The sequence below is a fragment of the Lemur catta genome, chromosome 5 (genome assembly GCF_020740605.2).
Source record: "Lemur catta isolate mLemCat1 chromosome 5, mLemCat1.pri, whole genome shotgun sequence".
Classification (NCBI taxonomy): Eukaryota; Metazoa; Chordata; class Mammalia; order Primates; family Lemuridae; genus Lemur; species Lemur catta.
The window spans coordinates 7,279,699-7,302,675 of record NC_059132.1 but is presented as its reverse complement, the minus strand read 5'-3'; the positions used below and the strand labels follow the sequence as shown (position 1 = coordinate 7,302,675).

The 22,977-nt window shown below is 49.2% G+C and overlaps 1 protein-coding gene across 18 annotated transcripts in view; it reads right to left on the bottom strand.

Annotated features, from left to right (window-relative positions):
* Positions 1–22,977, bottom strand: part of LOC123637896 (protocadherin gamma-C4) — a 137,113-nt gene that overhangs the window by 8,179 nt on the left and 105,957 nt on the right. For 16 of the 18 annotated variants that reach the window (XM_045551042.1, XM_045551049.1, XM_045551045.1 and 13 more), the window contains exons 2-3: positions 9,921–9,979; positions 64–152 (exon numbers count right to left, since the gene is read on the bottom strand). In XM_045551042.1, coding sequence (XP_045406998.1) covers positions 64–152; positions 9,921–9,979 — 148 coding nt within the window. Of the gene's footprint in view, positions 1–63; positions 153–9,920; positions 9,980–12,984; positions 15,825–17,094; positions 19,781–22,977 lie in introns of those variants that run through there. The other 2 variants (XM_045551036.1, XM_045551053.1) reach the window with 2 other exon arrangements.

Here is a 22,977-nt window from a genome sequence, read left to right as displayed (position 1 = left end):
TGGCGGCTCTGGGAAGCACTCCAGAGCCCCAGGTCTCCCATCCCACACACTGGCACCACTTACCACTGGCAGACGCCAAGATCATGGCTTGCAGCATCTCTGTGTCAAACTGGTTGTTGGGCCAGGTGCCGGTGTCATCGCCATTTTGGGAGCTGGGGAGAGAGTGGGATGGTAAGCACAGTCCCCAGGCCAGCACAGCTCATGCCCCTCCTGTCCCCTCCCAGGGCTTGCAAATCTAGTGCCCTATCCCTACCCCGTGCCCAAGACCTGCTCCTTTCAGCAAGGTAGGAGGTGCTTATAGAATCCTTCAGAAGCCAGATCCCCACTGGTCAGTCCCCAAACCCAGCTCTCTACTGTCTCAGATGCATTTGATACATTGCACACCCCCATCCCCCACGAGAGAGCGTGGCTTTCGGTCACGGTGAGGGAGATCAGAACCTCTCCTGAGGACTGTGAAGGTAGGAAGTGGGGGAGAATGTTCCAGAGCTAGAGAAAAAGGTGGGAACCTAGAAAGAACCTAAATGAAGATGTAGGAGGCCCCAAGAGGCCCTGGAGCAGGAAGAAAGAAATTTCTAAAACCCAAATTTGATCACTTCAATGGCTTCCTAAGCCCTCAGAATAAATCCATGGACATATAAGAACCTGCCCATCGTATTTTACAAGAACACGCCAGACCCACTTCAAACATTCTATCATCAAACCTTTTCTGAGGCACTTCCCTATTCCTCTTGCTCCCTCTTGCTGTGCCTCCTGGGCAGCTGGTGTTCCCTGGAATGCCAGCCCCTCCACCTGTGCCTTGTCACATGAATAAAATTTATCAGAGTGGAGCCCTAAACCCACCCAGGCTGGGTCAGGTGCCTCCACTGGGCTCCCACCCCAGTGGCTGCCCCATGGTGGCACTGGTCACATTGTGACTGCTGTTGTATCTGTCTGCCCCTCCACCACACTGACCTCTGTGAGGCGGGGCCCGTGTCTGCCTGCTTCCTGCTGAAGCACCTAGCACGAAGCCTGGCACCTGGACCTAACTGAGACTTTTAGAAGCTCTGAGCACTGAAAACAAAAACATGAAATGATTCACAAGTTTAAAAAATACTAAACTATAAAAGAACCCTAAGGGGAATTTCAACTCAACTCTTTTGTTTTTTTCTTTCTTTCTTTTTTTTTTTTTTTGGAGACAGGCTCTCTCTCTGTCACCCAGGCTGGACTGCAGTGGTGCCATTATAGCTCACGGCAGCCTTGAACTCCTGGGCTCAAACGATCATCTTACCTCAGCCTCCCCACTAGCTGGGATTATAGGCGTGCACCACCATGCCTGGCCCATAGTGACAATTACCATAATTTGTTTTTTTTAATTTTCAAGAAGTAAATTACTTCAGTTGGTAGGGGGAGGGGGAAATAGCCCTGGCACACACACAGTCTGCCCATTAGAGAATTGTGGGCACCGTCTGGCACAGAGAAGTTCCTCAATAAATATTTGTTGCCTGAACAAGCAGGAAGAGGTCAGTGAAGAGAGTTAAGTCACTATGAGATAAGAAGGATTTGGCACCATGGGAACGGCTGCAGGGCAGGCCTTGAAGGCATGAAAGTGTGTGTGTGTGTGTGTGTGTGTGTGTGTGTGTGTGTGTGTGTGTGTGCGCGCGCGCATGCGCACATGTGGGAGGGGCACGCGTAAAAATGCACAACTAAGAACTTCACAATTTTTCTAAGGTCTGTCCCTGCCTAAGATTTCTCCTAATCTGTGATCTCTTGATCTCCTGATCTCCAAGTAGCTGGACTAAGTCTAAGACTCAGAACAGAGCACACAGCTGCTGTATGTGATCTCTACACCGTCACAACAAACATAAAGTTAGGTTTGGAAGGGAAAGCAGGAATCTCATTCCTCCTTCCCAAAAGTGGGAAGAGTTTGAATTCTGGGTCCATTTATTAACACATATTTGTTGAGCAATTACTGTGTGCCACACACTGGGCTAGGTGCTTGGGCTATAGCTGCGAACATGACACAAATGTCTTTATGGTGCTCATGGTGCGCACTGAGAGGCTGATATTAAATAATTACACAGTAAATTAATAGCAATTGTGTCAAGTGCTATGGAGCCCAAGAGCAGGGGCTAAAAGGGGGTATGAGGAGAGTCCTGGTCAGGGTTAGGGAGCTCAATCAGTCTAGGCTTCCTGAGGACAAGACAGTGAATTTAAATCTGAAGAAATTATCCAAGTGATCTGCAGGAAAATGCCAGCAAATAAATGTGGAAGGAATGACAGAAAAATCACCACTTCGTAACTACCGATGTAAAAACAGACCCAGGCAAGGATCATCAGTAAATACTAAAATTGCATGAAGGGTTGCTACAGGTCTGAAAGTGTTATCTACAGATTACTTATTAATCACAAATATTTAAAAATATCTTTATGATGGAGAGATCTGGGAACACCACTTTCACCACATGAACAAATTTAGCGTCATTGACAATGGGACAAACCGACTTTAAACGATTTCCGATGTGAGCAGTGAGAAGTACGCCCAGGGAGTACTCTTACCAAGGCCGTTTAACATGAATCTAACCATGAGAAAATAATCAGCAAATCCAGATTGTGGGACAGTTTAAAAGACAATCAGCCTGGACTCTTTAGAAAATATCTATGTCACAAAAACAAACAAACAAAAATGGTAGGGATGCTGTTGTAGATTAAAGGAGAGGAAAGAGACATGGCAATCAAATGCAATTGATGTTTCCCTGATTGAATTCTGGATTAAAACAACAACAACAAAACAAAACAGGTTAAAATGACACATTATATGTTTCTTTTTTTTTTTGAGACAGAGTCTCACCCTATCACCCTGGGTAGAGTGCCGTGTTGTCAGCCTAGCTCACAGCAACCTCAAACTCCTGGGGCTTCAGCGATCCTCCTTCCTCAGCCTCCTGAGTAGCTGGGAATACAGGTGTGCAACACCACACCTGGCTAATTTTTACTGTTTTTAGTAGAGATGGGGTCTCACTCTTGCACAGGCTGGTCTCGAACTCCTGAGCTCAAGCGATCCTCCCCCCTTGGCCTCCCAGAGTGCTAGGATTACAAGCGTGAGCCACTGCACCCAGCCAAAATGAGACATTGGGAATATTTATGAAAACTTGCTTGTATATTATTGTATTAATGTTAAATTCCTCAAATGTGATAATTTCTTTATGGTTATATAGGAGAATGTTCGTTCTTAGGAAACATAAACTGAAATATTTCAAATGCTATGATGTGCACAACTCACTTTCAAATGGTTCAAAAAATATGTGTGCATGTGTATGTGTGTAGAGAGAGAGAGAGAGCAAAGATAAAACATGCAAAATATTAACAATTGGTGAATCCATGTAGAAACAGTAAACAGTATGTATTCACATGTTTATCATACTATTCTTTCAACTTTTCCATAGGTTTGAAACATTTCAAAATAAAAAGTTGAGGTGTGAAATTAAGCTCCCTAGGAGAGGGGTAGTGTTGCGGGGGAGAGCTTTCCAAGCAGAGGGAGTAGCCCAAGCTCTGAGGCTGGAGGGAACTTTGTGAATTCAAAGACTAAGAGAAAGTCAGTATGGCTGCCGCAAGGGGAGGTGGTGGTCTCATCCTAAGAGCTCTGGGAAGCGTCTGAAGTGTTTAAAAAGGGGGTTGTCATGATTGGATTTAAGTATTTAAAGATATTGCTCTTGCCTCTGGGAAGGGGCTGAGTGTGGGGTTCCTCTGGGAGAACAGGAGCCCAGGGATGGGGCCTCGGGCCTCTCTGTCTCCATGGAAACCCAGGAGTCCTGACCTCCAACCTCACTGAGCTCTCTGCTGGGCCCAGGCAGGTGGTCTCAGGCCCAGGTGAAGGGGCCTAATGGGATGAAGTGGTGAGAGCAGACGAGTAGGGGTGGGACAGCAGGGAAGAGAGCTGTAGGGTTTTGGGGGAGACCACAGGATCAGATGCCACAGGTCAGAAGCGTGCCCTGTGAAGGACAGTGGTGTTGAGGGAATGATGGTGAGTTGGAAGGGTAGGCCTGAAACTATGATGGGCTGGACATTAAGCAGGAGTCCTGGCCGGGCGAGGTGGCTCACACCTGTATTGTTAGCACTGTGGAAAGCTAAGGTGGGAGGATTGCTTGAGGTCACGAGTTCAAGACCAGCCTGAGCAAGAGCAAGACCCTGTCTCTACTAAAAATAGAAAAATTAGCCAGTCATCATGGTGCACACCTGTAGTCTCAGCTACTCAGGAGGCTGAGGCAGGAGGATCGCTTGAGCCCAAGAGTTTGATGTTGCAGTGAGCTATGATGATGCCACTGCACTCTAGCCAGGGTGACAGAGCAAGACTCTGCCTCAAAAAAAAAAAAAAAAAAAAAGAAAAAGAAAAAAAGAAAAAAAAGAAAAGAAAACAAGAAAAAGAAAAAAGGAGGAGTCCTCGGAAATCTGGGAAATGGTTGAAGATGGGAGGCCAAACAGGTGGGCTGGCTACCAGCTCTTTGAAGCTGGGTAAGAGGTGAGTGAAGGAGGAAAGACTTCTTTCTTTCTTAACCGTTTACTGAGAGTTCCCTATTCTCTGGGTACTGGGCTGTCTGGGTGATATATTTATTGTCTATTTCCTTCTCAGAACCACCCTGCAGATAAGTGTTATGATTATCTCTATTTTCCAGCAGATGAAATCAGCGCTCAGAGAGGTCGAGAGACTTTCCCAGAGTCACACAGCTGGTAACCAACAGAGCTGCAACCTGAAAGTAGGGCCAATATGACTGCAGAGCCTATGATCTTATACATAACAACATACCGGGCTTCAGCAAGGAGGCCCTGGAGCCCCAGTGCGCCCCTATAAGGGACTCTTCCAGGATTTGGGGAATAGTGCAAAGTTAAAAATGGAGGAGACAGACTACATTTAGTTGAGCATTTTCTGAGCACCCCACTATGTGCCAGTGCCTGTGACAGGCCCTGGGATTTAAGAGAGGATAGATACAATTCTTGCCCCATGGAGCTGGTAACCTGGTGCACCGGTATGTGTGTGTATGAAGGAGCATCGCATAGGCTGGGCTATAATAAAGTATTCCCTGCATCATGTTTAAAAAAAAGTAAGAAATCTGGGAAAGTCACACTGACAACAGCCTGGATTTAATTATGTTAAAATGTAAATGCATGTGCATTTTTTTAATGTAGTAAAAGCCTATTAGCATTTGAAAAAACATGTGTGTATATATATATACATATATATATATATGTTCATGTGAGGGCCTATAATGCACCAATTAAAACATTTTTGAAGCATTTTTAACAACATGGGGAAATTCTTGTGATACATTGCAAAGAGGGAAATAATAGGCCACAATACTGATGGACAGTGTGACCTCAACTACTATTAAAAAACTGGTAAGAAATATACCAGTTGACTGGGAATAAAAATTTTTGATGTGCTTATAAAGTGTCACATAAAAGTGTGAAGAAGTTTGTGAATAATTGACTTAGGTAAATCAGGTTTTTTAAAAAGAAGCCTGTGCATGTTGTTTGATTACACAAAGAAAAAAGTTTAGAAAGATACACATGAAAATGTTAGTGATTGAATGAATAAATTGTGAATATGAAAGATGGAGGGGAAACTTTGACGTTAAAAGAGCTTAAGAGACATAAGAGACACTCAACCAAATACGAAATGTGGACCTTATAAAAGACTCCTCTGCAAAAGATAGTGAAGACCCAGATGAAATTATATGATGTCTGAGATTTGCTTAAAAATAATCCAAGGGGGAGCTGAGGCTGGGGATATAAGCGAAGCAAGCTGGGGTGTTAGGTGAAGGTGAATAGCAGGATCATTCAGGTTCATTATATCCTTCCCTTTACTCTTGTATGTATTTGAAAATTTTCATACTAAATAACAAGTTGGTGGTAGTCCCTAGGTTATAGGTGGTTTTTCTTTAAAAATTGTTTTCTATTTCTTTCTTATTTTTTTACAGGGTCTTACTCTGTTGCTTGGGCCAGAGTGAAGTGGTGTCATCATAGCTCATTGCAACCTCAAACTCCTGGGCTCGAGAGATTCTCCCACATCAGCCTCCTGAATAGCTAGGACTACAGACTTGCGTCACCACACCTGGCTAATTTTTAAAAAGTTTTTGTAGAGTGGGGGTCCTGCTATGTTGCTCAGGCTGGTCTCTAACTCCTGGCCTCAAGTGATCCTCCCACCTCTGCCTCCCAGAGTGCTAGGATTACAGGTGTGAGCCACTGCACCTGGCTTATTTCTCATGCTTCTATAATGAGCGTGTATTATTTTATAAGCAGAAAAAAAGTTAAGTGGCTATTTGTTTGTTGAATGACTGCCCAAACTGAGAGAGAGCAGGGATAGTGTCTCTCAGAGGAGGAGGATTGGAAAGGGATCCAGAGTTGGGGAATGGTAGTGTAGAGCCATCAAAGGAGACCAGGGGAGCCAAATGAGACTCTCCTCCATGCAGAGGCTGAGAACAGCTGCAGGGCGGGGCCCCGGTTACAGAAGGGAGAAATGGGTTGTTGGGCTCAGAGCTTAGGACAACAGCTACTGGAATCAGAAGCCAAAAGGATGACCTGAGAAGGGATAGTGGTGGGGAGGAGGAGCATGTGGCAGGCAGGGACTTCAGAAAGTGAATCTTTTCCCCTTTTGTCCAGTCAGTGTGACCCAGCACTGACTTGAACTTGAACCAGGTTTACTGAAGAACTCAACACCATCCCTGCTGTGAATCTGGTGTGCCTGCCCAGACTAGGCTGGAGGGCAGGGACAAGATGTGGGGACGAGGTGGGGCAGAGAAGCAGTGGAGGGCTGGAAGTAGGGTTAGATTGAATAAGAGAAATCTCCCCTCTTCATCTCCTGTCTCCAATTTACTCATCAAGTGGCAGCAAAGCGAAAATTCCATCATTCTGTTGATCCTGGGAAGCCTCACCACTAGGCTTTTGCATATGCCCTTCCCTCCATCTGGAATACTCTTCCTTCTCTTCAGCTAGTAAATTAGTATTCCTCCTTCAGATCTCGGCACAACCTCATTTCCTCCTGGATGTCCTCCTGTTCCCTGATTAGATCAAATCCCTCTTATATGCTCTTACCAGCAGGTACTGCTGCTCTTCGTAGCACTTATGATAGCTGCAATCTTACATTTATTTTTGTGATTATTTGGTTAATATTGGTGTCCCTCAATGCACTGTAAACTCTTTGAGGACAGGGATTGTATCTGTTTATATCTCCCATACCTAGAACATTGCCTGGCCTATAGAAGGTGCTTACTAACTATTTGTTGAATAAATGAAGAAGGGAGGTTGAAGTTGCTGGACGGGTCCCTAATGCCTATTTCATCTTGGCCACTTTAGAGCTGCTGAATCAGAAATATTGGTCCCATCCCTCACAAGTTAACTAAGGAAGGAGAGAGTCAGAGAGAGAGAAATACTGAGCCTTCTCCCCCATCTCTCCAACAGCTCCCACAGATATTGCAGGCCACTAAGCCTCTCATTTGATGAGAAAGGACTTGAGGCAGGGGCAAGGGGCTCACTTCAGAGAGCATGAGAGGAAATTGGTAGGGCTTCCAGGTTCAACAGTGAATTCTGCAGTAAATTTTGCTTCAGGGCCAGCATATGGCCTGGGGTGGGGATGGGTAGAGGGAACCTAAATTGTTCAGTACTTCTCATAGCCTCAGCTTAGTTGTCACCTCCTTTTAGAAGCCACCCCGATTTCCCTCCCTTTTACACTCACACTGCTCTCTTCTTCTCAGAACTTACTATGATTTGTAACAAGATTTTTTTTTAAGTGTGATTTGTGTGTGTAAGTGTGAAGCCTATGAGTTCAGCGATCATGTCTGCTTATTCACACTTCTGGCCCAAGGTTTAGCACAGAGCCTGGCTTATAGCAGATGCTCAATAAAGATTTGTTAAATGAGTGAGTACATGAATGATTTAATGAATAACCTATGGGAAGGCTGGTAAGGCCAGCAGAGAGAAGGGAGATAGCTGGGGTCAAAGGAGGGGCAAGGCCAGCCAGGTGGCTCACAGCTGTAATTCCAGCACTTTGGAAGGCCAAGGCAGGTGGATCACTTGGGCCCAGACCCCATCTCTATAAAAAATAAGAAATTAGCTGGATGTGGTGGCCCACACCTGTAGTCCTAGCTACTCAGGAGGCTGAGGCTGGAGGATCGATTGAGTCCAGGTGTTTGAGGCTGCAGTGAGCTGTGATTAAGCCACTTCACCCCAGAGTTAGACCTTGTCCCTGTCTCTTTAATTAAAAAAAAAAAAAAAAAAAGAGGAGCAAAAATGACAAGACTTCTGGTTTGCTGCTTTTTTAGGGGCCTTCTAGGAAGTGCTTAGAGTTCCTAAAGCCAGTGACAGGACTATGCATGCCCAGGAGCTGGAATCTCTGCCACACATCAAGATCTCCTAAGCAGCAGGGTTTGGTTGTTGGGGGAAGGAGGAGAGAGCAAGACCAGAAGCTCAGCATCTATAGCATCTTGGCAAATGTGGGCAGCAAGTGGCTGACCATCGAGGAGGCAGGGGAAGGTGGCCCAAACTCCTGCATCTCTCCCTGGGCTCCTGGACTCCTCCAGGCTCCTGATTTCTAGCAGGGAGGCCTGGCCCAGAGCCCAGCCCACTCCCCTCAGACCAACGGAAGGTCTTTCCGCTGCAAGTCCCCCCTCCTCCACCCGCAGGGGGTTCCTGTCTCAGCAGGAATTCATACCAGATTGAAATGAGCAGCTGGGGTTGTCTGGATGGGAGGGTTGTGGTGGAGGGCAGCGATCAAAGGCTCTGTGTGTGCGGGGGCGGGGGAGGAAGAGAGTGTGCCCCCCTTCCGCCCCCCTCCCGCCTGTGTGTGCTGGCTTGCCCACAAGCACGAAGAATGAGAGACAGAGACAGAGGCTCAGAGGAAAAGACAGAATAAATGAAACACAGAGAGATAAAGAAAGAATAACAGAGAAAGAGACTGAGAGAGGCAGAAAAAGACAGACAACAGACATGGATACACAGAGACTGGAGACAGAAGGACGGAAAGGACACTAGGAAATGGTGAAAGAAGGAGAAACAGAAAAGAAGTCCAGGACAAGGACAGGGAGGCAGAGACAGAAAAGGAGAAAGAGACGGAGTCTAAGGAAGAGTCACATTGATTCATTCATTCCACATTTATTGAGTGCCTACACCATGGCAGGCGTAGACCAAGTAGACACGGCGGTGGGGACTGAGATGCAGCAATAAAGACAGAAACTGAGACAGAGACGGACAGGGAGAGGCAGGGACAGCAAACTGAGATAGAGACTGAGGGAAGGGTGCAGAGATGAGAGAGAGTGGCAGAGACACAGACTCGAGAAAGGGCCGGACAAGTGGGGGACAGAGGGCGGAGGACCAGGAAGACCTGTCCCTTCCCATCCCCAGGGCAGCTTTCCCTCCACAGTCCCATCTCCAGCTGTGCTGCCTCCACTTTCCCCAAAGCTGCAGGAGCTCCCTGCCCCGCCCCCTGGCTCTTCCTGGCAAGCTCTGGCGAGGCTCTGACTGCTGACAGCCTCCTCCTGTTCCCCCTCCAGTCCCACGTTTCTGTGCCTGAACCCCAGGTTAGGATGGAGCCTGCTCAACTCGGAGGAGGGGGACTAGGAAGTAGATGGGTATAAAAAGCCTCCCCTCCACCCAGAGACCAGCTTAAGACCATCCTTTGGTCCCAGAGAGCCCTCAGGAGATAGCAAAAGGTGCAGGTGGCGGGGAGGAGGAGGGAGTATGAACATGTGCATAGAGCTTTCAGAATAGTCAAGGTACACACCTCTTCCTGCTGGGGTCTGTGTGCCAGCCCCCAATACACCAAGACCTCCCTGAAAGCTCGAACTGAGGGAAGAAGCCATTTGTAGCAAATGCTGAGCCCTCCCCCCATCTCCTCCCACGTCATCACTGAGAAAATGCCGCAGAGAAGAGGGTGGGCTGGAGAATCAGTCACCTACCCGCTGGTGCCGGGTCTCTGGGCCTGAGAGAAACGCCAGTCCGTGTTGGGCGGGGCTTGCTGTGGAGAAAACAGAGGGAGAGGGGCTGAGTACCCATGAGAAGTCAGAATGGCACCTGGACCCCTGGAGACGGGCCGGGGGAGAAGGAGGGGAGTGGGCACAGAGAAGAAAATGGGATAAGGGGGGAGGGGTAGACTCATCTCCAGAGACAAAATATACCTCAGGTCCGAGGTACCACCAAGAGATCAATGTCATTTGACCACAGTGAGCAAGCCCAGATTCTTTTGCTAAAGAAACGACCTCTTCCCCCCTGCCTCTAGAGACAGAACTTCTGAGCCAAAATTCAAGGGCTGAAGATGTCTTCTGTGGAACCAGGAAAAGAGGTGCAGAGAAGGCCCCCAAAAGTGGCAGAGGAGGCTTTTAAATGAGAATTCCACCAGCCCTAGAATGACTTTATTCAACTCCTCAGCTGGGAACAAAGCATCCTCTGCAGCAAGATGGCTGCTGCTCCCGGTAACCCTTTCCATGCCAGGTTGTGCAGTGATACATTCAGAGGGACAACTCCCTCGGGCCCTTGGCTCTCAAGGATCTCTTCCCACAGCTAAATACATTATTAATTTAGGAGTCATGCCAGACTGGCCCTTTGCAGGGCATCCAAGTCCCAGGACACTTCTCACCCCCAGAACTCCATGCCAGACAATGGTCTGTAACTAAGGAGGCGAGAACAAGGCTGCTCTGTCTGAGACAGAAAATGGTTGGGATGGAGGCGGGAGGGATCAAGCTCCCACAGCCTCTAGGCAGAGCCAGCTAAGTCACCAGGGCTCCCATGGGGCTGATCTGTAGCCATCTCCCACCTGGCTGAAGGTGTGAGGCTCTGGCCAGCCACTTTACTCTCTAGTCCCTCATGGGGGTATGTCATCACATCACACACACTGCTCACGGAGCACTCCTGCAGCCATCTCCTCACTGATTCTGGGATGTGCTGGCAGTTAATACTCACACTTGCTCCTGGGAGCAAAAAGTGTGGGCATGTCAGATGACACTGGGGAGAAGGAAGCCCCACGACTGCCAGTGACTCACCCCAAGGCTCACAGAGGGCAGTGATGTGAGCAGAATCCAGAAATCTAGCATCCCAGGTGCCTCAGGGGCACTAGCACCATTCTGGGGGCTGCCATGGAGAAGGGCTCCAGGATGTGCAGCCCTCAGCCCCTGTATTCTTAGACACAGGATAATCTACACGGAGGTGCAGGTAGCATGATTGGAGGAAAGGGAGTCCGACAAAACTCAACCCACAGAAGGACAACAGGTCCAAGTTTGTTCAGTGAGAGCTGCTCAGGGAAGAGGAGCCCCAGAAGACTTTTCTCATGTCAGGTCCTAAAAGGGAAAGACCTCACTCCTGCCCCATGCCAGCAGAGGCAAACCCTCTCTCCTGTCCTCAAGCTTTGCAAGTTCCCAGTGCTAAGTGATTAAAAGCACAAATTCTAGAGTTACACAGACCAGGGTTAGACTGACTATCACTTGCTCTATGGACTTCAGCAAGCCACTTGATCTCTGTAAAACAGTTATAAGATGGAGATGTTAGTACCTATCCAACAACAGTGGTGGGAAGAGCAGATGAGACGATGTGGCTCTCCGAGGTGTACAGTAAGGCTCTCTCAATCAGCTACCAAATCACCTGGGAGTGTTTCAAATATTAACTCCGATTCAGTAGGGGTAGAGCTAGGCATAGATATATTTTGAATAAAATCTCCTGGGGTTGTCGAAACTTGTGTTTTTTACTATCATAGTTTCCTCACATATAAGGACACCCTGGCATCTGGCAGGGACTGTGGCTTTCCAGCTGCCATAGGAGAAAGGAATTGCTAGAGTCTCAAATACTTTGGTAACCTCCAAAGCCCTGACCCTAGATCACTGGGCACATTGCGGTCACGACGGAGCCAAGAGCCTGTCTCTGAGCGCCCAGAGCCCAGGCGCTCCAGGCTCCCACTTCCCCGGGAGGAAGGGGCCGCTGGTGCCACTGGAGTCCCAGGCCCGCTGTCCCATAGAGGCCCGCTCACTCGCTCAAGGCCGAGTTCCGCCATACCTTGGGCCACAGGGCCGCTCAGCCTGCTGAAGCTTCTGGCCTGAGGGGCCTTTGCTCTCTGCACAGAGCTCCAGGCCCGGCGGGACAGCCGGCCCATGGGTCATAGTGTCCCACCCTAGAGCGCCAAGAGTCACTCCAGCGCTCCGGCGCCGCCTGGGCAGTGCCAGGACGCGGATGGGAGGAGGCTTCGGGGCCCTAAGCTGGTCTGGGCGGCCGCGACCTGGGACCCGTACCAGGGCGCGCACAGTCAGCCGTGAGTACCTCTGAGGCCGGCGGAGGAGGGTTGTGACAGTCCGTGTGAACCTGGCAGCGAGCGAGTGGCAGTGCAAGCTGGTGTACGTGTAAGCCCCAGTGCATGGGGGGTGCATGTGCGCGCACCTGTATTGGTGAGGCATGGCAAGCCCGCGCACCGGGTGCAGCCCATGGGTGTGGCCTGCAGGGAGGACCCGCGTGAGCCCTGAGCGCGCACCTAAGTCCTGCCGACTTGCGGTTGGGCAGTGCGGGGGCAGGGAGGTTCGAGGATAACAGCGACGTTACAGACTGAGGAGTGGGGAGAAACCAAAGAGGAAACCTAAAGACTGGCGGCACGTGCGGGAGCAGCGCCGAGGAGGCTGGCTGCAGGGGTGGATCTGTGACTGTCTCCACCCGGGACCCGCAACACCCGCGAAAATCGCCAGATATTCACTGGAAGCTCGGTGGGACCCCATCCTTTTCTGAGTGCGGAGGCGGGGGTCGGTCCCACCTCCTCTCGCCCACAATCGCTACCACCTCCCAGTGCTACCACCTCCCAGAGCTCGCAGTCCCATCCCGCCTCGGCCACTCCTCTGGTTCCGTGCAATCAGTCCAGTGGTCCCGAGTGAGCGCAGCCAGCGACTGAGCCACCCTAGAGGAGTGGATGCAAGTTCAGAGTCCCTTAGGAGGACCGGGGGCTTCTCCAGTGTCGCCCCCAGGGGTGGCCCGGGGCGGCACCGAGCCCCTCACCTGGCTCGGCTCCCGCAGCGTATTAGAGCGGGACCTGAAGGCGTCAGGCTCCAGCGCCAGAGCTGAGGGCTGCTGAACGCTAAGGGGCCTTAGAAAAGTGAAGTCACTGCCGTCGGAGGCCGGTGAAAAGCACGTCCTGTAGCAACGGCTGTGGGAGTCTGTGGGCCGCAGCGTCACCTCCATATACTTGAGCGTGCCGTCTGAGCTCACTTGCAGGTTGGGGCTGGACTGCTTATAGAAGTCCGGGGAGGGAGAGTCCTGGCGTCTGCAGCACTGGCCCCCACCCCCGTCCCCATCTGCGTGCCCCTGAAGGCACTTAGCTGACATAAAGGTGAAGGTGACTAAAGATAAGAGACTGACGGTTGCTAGAGCCACAATAAGATAAAGGGTAAGGTCTGAACGCTCAGGAGGGTGTGTGAGGAAGTCACTGGATTTGGGCATTTCCTCAGGGTTCTCATCCTCCAGAACCAGCAGTACTGTGGCTGTAGAGGAGAGAGAAGGGTCACCGTTGTCTCTCACCAGGACCACCACCTGCTGGGTGTCAGAGTCATCCTCCAGTAAAGCCCGGGCTGTGCGCACCTCACCAGTAAGGGTAGACACGAGGAACAGTCCAGGGGTTGTGGACTGTGGCAACAGTGAATAGGAGAGCCATGCATTGTGCCCTGCATCAGCATCCACGGCTGTCACCTTGGTGACCAAGGAGCCAGGAGGAGCAGAGCGAGGGAGACGCTGGGGGGCTGAGTGTTCCCGGCCTGGCCGTGGGTGCAACACAGCCGGGGCATTATCATTCTGGTCTAGGACAAACACATGCAGAGATGTGTTGGCATGCAATGGGGGCGAGCCAGAGTCTCGAACCCCCACCACAATCTGCAGCATCTGCAGCAATTCAAAGTCAAAGGTACGCTGGGCGAAGACCCTTCCATCCTCAGGGTTGACATAGACAAAGGAGGAGGCTGGGGCTCCCTGAACCTGACTTCCTACAATAGAATAGGTGAGCTGGGCATTATCCCCAGCATCTGCATCTGAGGCAGCCACAGTACAGAGAAGGGAGCCTGGAGGCCGGTTTTCTGGGATGTAAGCAGTGTAGAGTTGCTGGATGAATTGCGGTGCATTGTCATTAACGTCTGAAATGTTGAGCCTGATAGTGAGATGTTTGTGCAGGGGAGGTGAGCCAGCATCTCTGGCCAGCAGCTCGATGATATAGTGGGATGTGACTTCCCGGTCCAAGGGCTGGCTGGTTAGCAGTGAGTAGTGGTTCTCAGAAGGCTTAATCTGAAACGGCAGGTCTGGAGAGATATCAAGGCTCACTTCACCATTTCTACCTGAGTCTCGGTCCCGCACATTAAACAACCCCACCACTGTGCCCACTGGCGTGCTCTCCAGCACAGGGTTGACCAAAGAGGCCAGTAGCACCTCTGGGGCATTGTCATTTGCATCCCCCACATCCACCTGAATCACACAGTGGCCCTCCATGGCTGGCTGTCCCTGGTCACGGGCTCTTGCATGAATTTCATAGAAACTTGACTCCTCAAAGTCTATGGGACCCAACACATGGATTGCTCCACTGCTAGGGTCTAGGCCAAAGAGATTCCGCACTGCCTCAGATGTATGGTCTCCAAAAGAATAATCTACTTGGCCATTTGTGCCCTCATCTGGATCAGTGGCATTGAGGCGAAGCAGCAGTGTACCCATAGGTGTATTCTCTGGGAGTCCCACACGCAGAACTGAGGACTGGAAGGTTGGAGCATTATCATTGACGTCCAGCACGATGACAGAGATTAGGGTGGTCCCTGAGCGGGCTGGGGTGCCCCCATCCACAGCAGTGAGCACCAGCTGATGTCTTGCCTGGGCTTCACGATCCAACTGCTGCTCTAGCACCAGCTCTGGGAACAGCTTCCCATCTTTTAGGGTCTTCACATTCAGAGAGAAGTGGCTGTTGGGGCTTAGAGTGTAAAAGCTCACGGCATTGGTGCCCACATCAGGGTCCTGGGCACTGTCCAGTGGAAATTGTGCCCCAGCTGCCGCTGATTCTGAGATGCGCATCTCTCGCTCAGGGGTGGCAAAGCTAGGAGAGTTGTCATTGAGATCCAAGATCTCTACCTCTACACGGATTAACTCCAGAGGGTGTTCAGTCACCACCTGAACTGGCAGCAGGCAGCTGGTGCTGGCTCCACACAGGCTCTCTCGGTCAATCTTTTGATTCACTGCCAGAGCACCACTCATCAAGCTTAGGGAAAAATAGCGCCCATTCTCCTCAGAGCCCAGCCTCAGTCGGCGGCTCAACAGATCTGTCAATTTTAAGCCCAGATCCTGAGCAACATTCCCCACCAGCGTCCCCGGCTCAGACTCCTCCACCACTGAGTAACGAAGCTGCCCAGACACCCAGCCCCAGCAGCACAAGGACAACATGCACAGCACTTGCCATTTCCCAGCGAGCTGTGGGGGTGTCTTGGGCCCCATGACCCAGAAGTCCCTTCCTGGAGAGTAACTCTGTGCTCTCCTGTCTCCAAGGTAGACCCAGGGCTTGCAATGCAGCAGCTGAAAAGTCTTATGTCTCCTTCTAGCCTCTTAAAAACTGCTCCGAGGTTTGCCTGCCTACAGCAGTTCTTCTTAGTCACCAATAGCGGGGGTGGGCAGAGGGGGAGGGAACTGAATTTGAGTGGAGCTGGGGAGCTGGAGGAGGAGAGGCGGGCAGGAAGAGCAGATCTCCCACCTCAGCTCTGAGTCTGATTGGCCAAAAAGTCTGTCTGCTCTCAACCAATTATGAAGTCTCCTCAGTCCTGGAAACCCTGGGAACACGCACAGCAAATCTGTGTCACAGAAGCCTCCTACCTCCCCACTTATTCCATGCTGCAAGTTGATTCACCCCCCTTGGCAGCAAAGTTTGACAGCTCAGATGGTGCTCAACGGGGAAGACAAAGTGGTACAAAACTCCTCAGTGTTCTGTCCCAGCAACTTCCTGCATGGCTTCAGAAGGCTTCCACCACTTTGCTTGAAGCAACAAAATTTTGTCCTTCTAGGTGAGGAAAAGCCCATGATTTTCCCCTCCCTCCCCCATCCTGCTGAAAGTTGCTAAAGTGAGAGAAAAGATTAGTTAAGACCCTGTAAAATCTTACTCTGACTCTTCAGCAACACTTTGAGGAAAATCACAATGTCAGCGGATGGCTACAGGACTTAGCTTTTCTAAGATACTGGACTCACAACGTGGAAGGAGTGTCACAGCTTGTGGATAGGGGAATATTTGAGGGGCTGAACTAGGTCACCTAGGAGGGTGGCCAGAGGCCAGGCATGGACGGCCTGTAGGTTTTATGGTTTCGCCAAATTCAGGAGAATTCAAAGACTCCCAGAGTGGCTATCTCTATGAATTCCTCAACTATAAACCAATTTTCTGACGTTAAGTGATTTTACTTACTACTTTTTTCCCAAGAGGCAATTGCCCCTGCTTCCAATTTACTGCATCCAGTTCAAATCCCAGTAAAGACTTGATTGGAGTCCTAAAGACATGGACCAAAAGCTCTCTGCTATTACCTTGATTTGTGTCTCTCTACTCCCTTGGATATCCCCTCTCTTTGCTCTCTGCTATGTTTCAAATAGAGACTTCCCTTCACAGTGGTTTAGTGAGTACTAGACACTGTGAGACAAAGATTTTAGTCCCCCTTAACCCATTGGGAAATAATAACTTAGGGTTAAGGTACTCTAGAACTCTCAGCCCCGGAGACCCTCTCATTGAGGAAGAGTAGAGAAAGCAGCCTTCTGGGTTCAGGTGATGGATTGTCTGGCACACTCTACCCTTGTGCACTGTAGCCTCCTATGCTCCCACATTCCATCAGCACACTGCCACAATAGCCTGGCTCTTCATCACCAATTACTTCCATTTCTCATGCTCAGATATGGGCACAACCCACCCCCAAGTGCTAATCTGTTACAACTCCCTGGTTAATTCACAAAACACTTTTAAAGCACAGCATCTACTATATAGTTACCACTCACAAAAATGGTGACATCACTATGGGCTCTTACAGAGAGGCCAGTACTCTCTGGAACGTGGCCCAGCCATATGCCTGGATCAGAACAACCCTCAAGCATTGGCTGAGCCTGCGAAGGTCTCACCTCTAGCCCATAGAGAAGATCAGAGGGTGGGCAGCTTGGGCGAACAGGCTCCCCTGCCATAGGTGCACTGGGTGACTTCACCATCATGAAGCTATCACTCCGAGTGGGTGCAGAAGCCAAGGGTGTACAGCCATGTGAGTGACCTCCCACATCAACAAACTTGATAGGATCATCTGACCCTAGCTGGATTCGGAGGATCCCATTGGAAGGAGGAAGCCCCTCCCTCCTTCGAGATCTGGTGAGACAGGCACAGGTGCCAGCAGGAAAGCAGGTCACTCCACAGGCAGCCCCACGCAGACACTTAGAGAGTAGTGCCACGAATGAGCCAAAAGAGACAAAGCAAATTGCCACTAGGGACACAGCCAAGTAAAGAGTTAGACGGGATTCTCCTTCCCTTGGAGCTGAAGATTCTCGAAGATCCGGGACAATTGGATGAGTGTCTTCCTCTAAAGACACTAAGAGAGTAACAGAGGTAGAGAGTGGTGGGGTACCACTATCCTTTACCACAATGACCAGCTTCTGTGGCGGGAGATCAGCTGGGATGGGAACAGCTGTCCGAACCTCCCCAGCATATCGAGAGACTGCAAAAAGGCTGGGATCTGGGGCCTCCAGGAGCTGGTAGGAAACCCAAGCATTGTAACCTGAATCCAAGTCCACAGCGGTCACTTTTGTGACTAGGTGACCGGCACCAACTGATGGGGGCAGTGCTTGGGGACATAAGGAACCAGGCCGGGCCCGAGGGCGGAGTACAGCTGGGGCATTGTCATTGAGGTCCAGCACGAATAGACGAACTGTCACAGTGCTGCTAAGGGGTGGGTTGCCCCGGTCCCGGGCCTGCACCTCAAACTGCAATGTCTGTGTTTGCTCATAGTCAAAGGATCGAGTAGCATGAACAGCTCCTGTCTGGGGGTTCAGAGAGATGAAGGAGGAAGCGGACACATCTCGATTTCTGGGCTCTAGGAGAGAGTAGGAGATAAGTGCATTCAAGCCAGAGTCTGGGTCAGAGGCTGCAAGGGAGCAGAGCAGGTCCCCTGGACGATTGTTTTCAGGAACAAACACCTCGTGTGACCTCTGAAAGAAAGAGGGTGGGTTATCATTCACATCTGAAATATTGAGGAAAATAGTTCTGTGGGTGTTCAGAGGAGGGTTCCCAGCATCAGAAGCAGTGACCATGATGTCATAGCTAGATTTAGCCTCTCGATCCAAGGGTCCAGCAGTCACCAGGGAGAACTGGTTCCTGAAGGCGGACTTGAGAGCAAAGGGCAAGTGATCAGGAATACGGAGGCTCACATCGCCATTTGACCCCGAGTCCGGGTCCTGCACACTGATGAGTGCCACCACGGTGCCAGGTTCCGCACTCTCAGGGAGGGTTCCAAGCTCTGAGGTCACAGTGATGTAGGGGGCGTTGTCATTTACATCCAGGAGATCCACTCGAAGGCTGCAATGTTGCTCCATAGCTGGAGAACCCCCATCACGAGCCCGCACATCAAATTCATAGTAATTCTCGCTCTCAAAGTCTAGGGGCCCCAGAAGGGTAAGCTTTCCAGTAGTGGGATGCAGGCTAAAGAGGTTTCTTACACGATCAGGGGTGTGACCACTGAAAGAAAAGGTGACGTTACCACTGGGACCCAGGTCTGGGTCAGAGGCATTGAGCTGGATGAGCACCATTCCGGCTGGAGCGTTCTCCAAGACGCTAATCCTATAGCTGGATTGCTGGAAGGCTGGGGCGTTGTCGTTTACGTCCAGCACCGATACCCGGAGCTCTGCGGTGCCAGATCTCGGGGGGTTCCCTCCATCCACAGCAGTCAGCACCAGGCGGTAGTCCGATTGCTTCTCCCGATCCAAAGGCTTCTCCAGGAGCAGCTCTGGGACTAGGCTGCCGTCGCTGCGCTTCTTCACATCCAGTGCAAAGTGTTCGTTGGAGCTCAGTCTATAGCTGCTAATGGAATTGCTCCCCACATCTGCATCCTGAGCCTTTTCCAAAGGGAAACGCTGTCCTGGAGGAGCTGCCTCCCCAATTTCCAAGTCCAGCTGCTGCCGCGGAAATCGGGGGGCGTGATCATTCACATCTACAATCTCTACCTCTGCTCGGTACATTTCCAAGGGCCCTTCGGTTACAAACTCCAGGGGCACGATGCAGCTGGCACTGAGCCCACACAGTGCCTCTCGATCGATTGGATTCTTGATGAGCAGGGCTCCGCTGTCCAAATCCACACGGAAGTGTCTTTGGTTCACCTCTCCAGCGACCTGCAGTCTGCGAGCTGACAGACTGTCTGTATCCAGCAGGAAATCTTGGGCGACATTCCCTACAAAAGTCCCTTCCTGTGACTCCTCTGGGACCGGGTAGCGGATCTGCCCACAAACGTAATCCAGGTGGCAAAAGATGAACAAAAGGGTAGCCCCCCACCAGATTTCTACCCAGCCTCTCACCTTGCAGAGCATTGCTGCCGCCCGCTAATTCTCTACGTGGTCCGGAGAAGCGGAAGAAGCCGACCCGCCCCAAACGGCCACAGCAGCTGGAGACACCTATCTCCCCTTCCCGGCGCCAGCTCTGGCGCGGTTCGGCCGGCGCCGCAAGGGTTACGCGCCGTTTTTGCTGGTGGCGGGGTAGATTTGTCTGCCTTTTACCACCCGATTGGCAGACAGCGGCTCCTGGGCTCAGCCAATAGGCTGAGCAGAGAACGTCCCAATAGCAGCAGGGTTAATGCGTCGCAACATTGGGGGGAAAAAACCCACCTTCTCCCCCACCCCAACCCCCAAAACCCCAACCTATCTTTTCGCCTTTCTCCTGCTCAACAGCATTTCTTTCCGCGGGTTATTACGTCTGTGGCGAGGCAGGCAACATGTATGTATTTTTTCCCCTAACACACCAACTGACCCCGCCCCTTTTCGGCAGGGAAAACAGCGACAGCCTGAGCCCTAGCAACCTGCGGCCCACAGAGAGCGAGTAGCCATTTGATAGTGGTCACTTTGTTCAAGCCAATGTTGTCATCAACCAGTATTCTAAATGAGTAGCTTCCGTCTCAGTCTGATTGTATTAGAGCAACAGCTAATTAGAAGCATTGCCATATACTCAAAACTCTCCCTCTCTGCAGATTGTTCAGAAACGGATCCATCTCTTTGCAGAAAAACCTCTCATATTAATGTAACCAATTAAATTTATGCAGTACACGTTTTTCTTGTAACAGAAGGCACAGCGGAAACTAAACCTCTCTTATTCAGACATTTGCTAGTGATACACTAGATACACTAAATTACCATTCATTGATTTCAAGGACACTATGGAAGCAGGGAGGAGGAAGCCAGGAGAGGAAAATGTTCCAAAACAGTAAAGAATCAGCGTGTCTGGGTGGTGCTAAGTACCAGATCTTGTTACCAGGCAGAATGCTAATGCTCACAGATTTAACAGCTTCCTTGAATAATTGGGATCAGCTACCAACAGCATTGTGCCTACAAATCCCCTTTATTTGATACCAAGGTATTCTTGATATGTTGTTAATTACCAACCCAGACCATTTCAAAAGAGCAAGCTTTTCAATTGGCCCCAGGGGGCCTCTTAAAGCCTGAGACTTGATCTCACCCCAACCCTACCCTGACCCAGACCTCCCTAGTGCTACTACCTTGCACAAGTGCAGAAACACAACACATTCCACCTTGCAAGTACCTGTAAGCTGCAATCTGAGTAGCAAACACACCATAGCACAGAGAAAGAGAAAAACCCAGCCTGATCTGGACCTGAGATTTCTTAATTCATCCACAGCTAAAATCAGTAGCAAAACCTGGGGTTCTTATCCTCCCCCATTTTTTGCTAAGCACTTGATCCTCAGAAATGAAATATCCTTTGACTGTGGTGTAGTCAGGAACCAACATTCTGGTCTCAAAGAGAGGGATCTGGCTTTCTGTGTTCTTTTACCAAAAACCATCTAAATCTTCTCCTACAGGAAAGGTGCAGGTGTAAATCAGCCTGACCTATTAGGTGTTTATGCCAGAATTCACTATCTCAGTGAATGGCACTATCATCCACAATGCTGCCATAGTCAGAATCCAGGGGATCAACCTTGACTTACTCATGTCCCTTACTTCCTATTACATCATGTCAACCAACAAGTCCTGATGATTTTATTGTAGTCATTTCCCTCCATCTGTATTGCCACTGTGCATTTTCAAGCATTTATCAATCTTCTCAAATATCCCAATGGTCTTCCAACTGGTCTCTTTGCCTCTAGTCCCAATGTCCCTAATCTATTTCACTTATGGCTGCCAGAATAATCTCTCTAAAACAAACAAAAAACCCTGATAATATCGTATGCATGTCAGTTGAAAATTCTACAATGACTATTATCTACATGGAATAAAATAAAAACTACTTGGCTTGACCTAAAGGTAGTTCAGGATCTAACTTCTGACTACTTGCTTCACCTCATCTCCTGCAAAGACTGTCTGTTTTACACACACACTTTAAGATTCAGTAATAATGAAATACCATTATCCTTCTGTATGAAATTTCTTGCAATGGCCCCTCCCTTGTTTTCCTTTCTTCTTTACTATTTGACATACTATTACTCAACCTTTAATTCAAAGCTGAAGCATCACCATCTCTATGAAGTCTTCCTGATTTCCCTAGACTGACTTAGGTGTTTTTTCCCTTTTGCTCCTACTGTTGCTTGTATTATACATAGCTCCATCGTCTTTGTTTTTTTTTTTTTTTTTTTTTGCTTGTCTGTCTCCTATGGTATTCTGTGTACCATAATGGCAGGACGGTGTCTTTTGATCTTTTACAGTGCCTGACACATAGGGATGCTAATAAACTGTAAACACTGATGTTATCATTTATTAGCTCAACAGATATTTATTGAACACTTGCTATGCACAAGTACTCTGTATGCATCACTTTTCACTCTCACAATATTTTTGCAAAGTAGGTATCATCATCATTTTATAGATGAGGAAGCATGTTCAGACAGGTTAAGAGACTTGTCTAAAGCCAAATAACTAGTATCTGCAGTACTAACATTTGCAAATTCACACCAAAACAAGTACACAGTCTATTTTTCTAGAATTGGAGCATCATAAAATCTTAATCTTACATATCCTTGACTTGACCTTTTTATGTCAGGTAAGTGATTTTCTCTTCTTTAGATTTTTAACCACTTTATTGAAATATAACTCATATGCCATACAATTTATGTATTTAAATTGTACAATTCAATTGTTTTTAGTATAGTTACATATACTAAACGGATGCAATTATCACTATAATCTAATTATAGGAAAATTTTGTCACACCCCCAAAAAACCATTGCATAGCTCTAGATTGTTAAAGAACAGTTATCCAGGTGCTAGTGATTTAGAAAGATTTTCTCTTTAGTTGACTAAAATACCATCTTATGTCTTCCCTGTAATAATCTTTGGCATCTCTGAATGCCGAATATAGAGCTATTCTATATAATACTTTAGGGTTGGAAAATGCCCTACAGTATTTTTTTTTTTTAACTGGGCCTGGCCCAATAAAACTGGATCCTGGTTCTGTGAATACCAGAATAACACTTTGCTTCAAAATTATGCTAAATGACGGACTGGCAAGTTCTAGGGCAGTGGTTTTCAAACTTGCCTACACATTAGGATCACATGGGGACCTTCGAAAAATAGTGATGCCTGTGCCCCACCCCCAGAGATTGTGCTTTGATTGGCCTGGGGTGTGGCCTAGGTTTCAGAATTTTTAAAAAGCCCCCAAGCGATTCTAACATGCAACCAAGTTTGAGAACATTATTCTAGGGAAAATGCCAGTTGTTTTCCAGGCTGACCAGAAAAGCAGCAGCTGCTTCTCTTTGGCTTTCATCTTTCCTTAGTCTTTTCATACGTGTTTCCACTTTGTCATCTTTG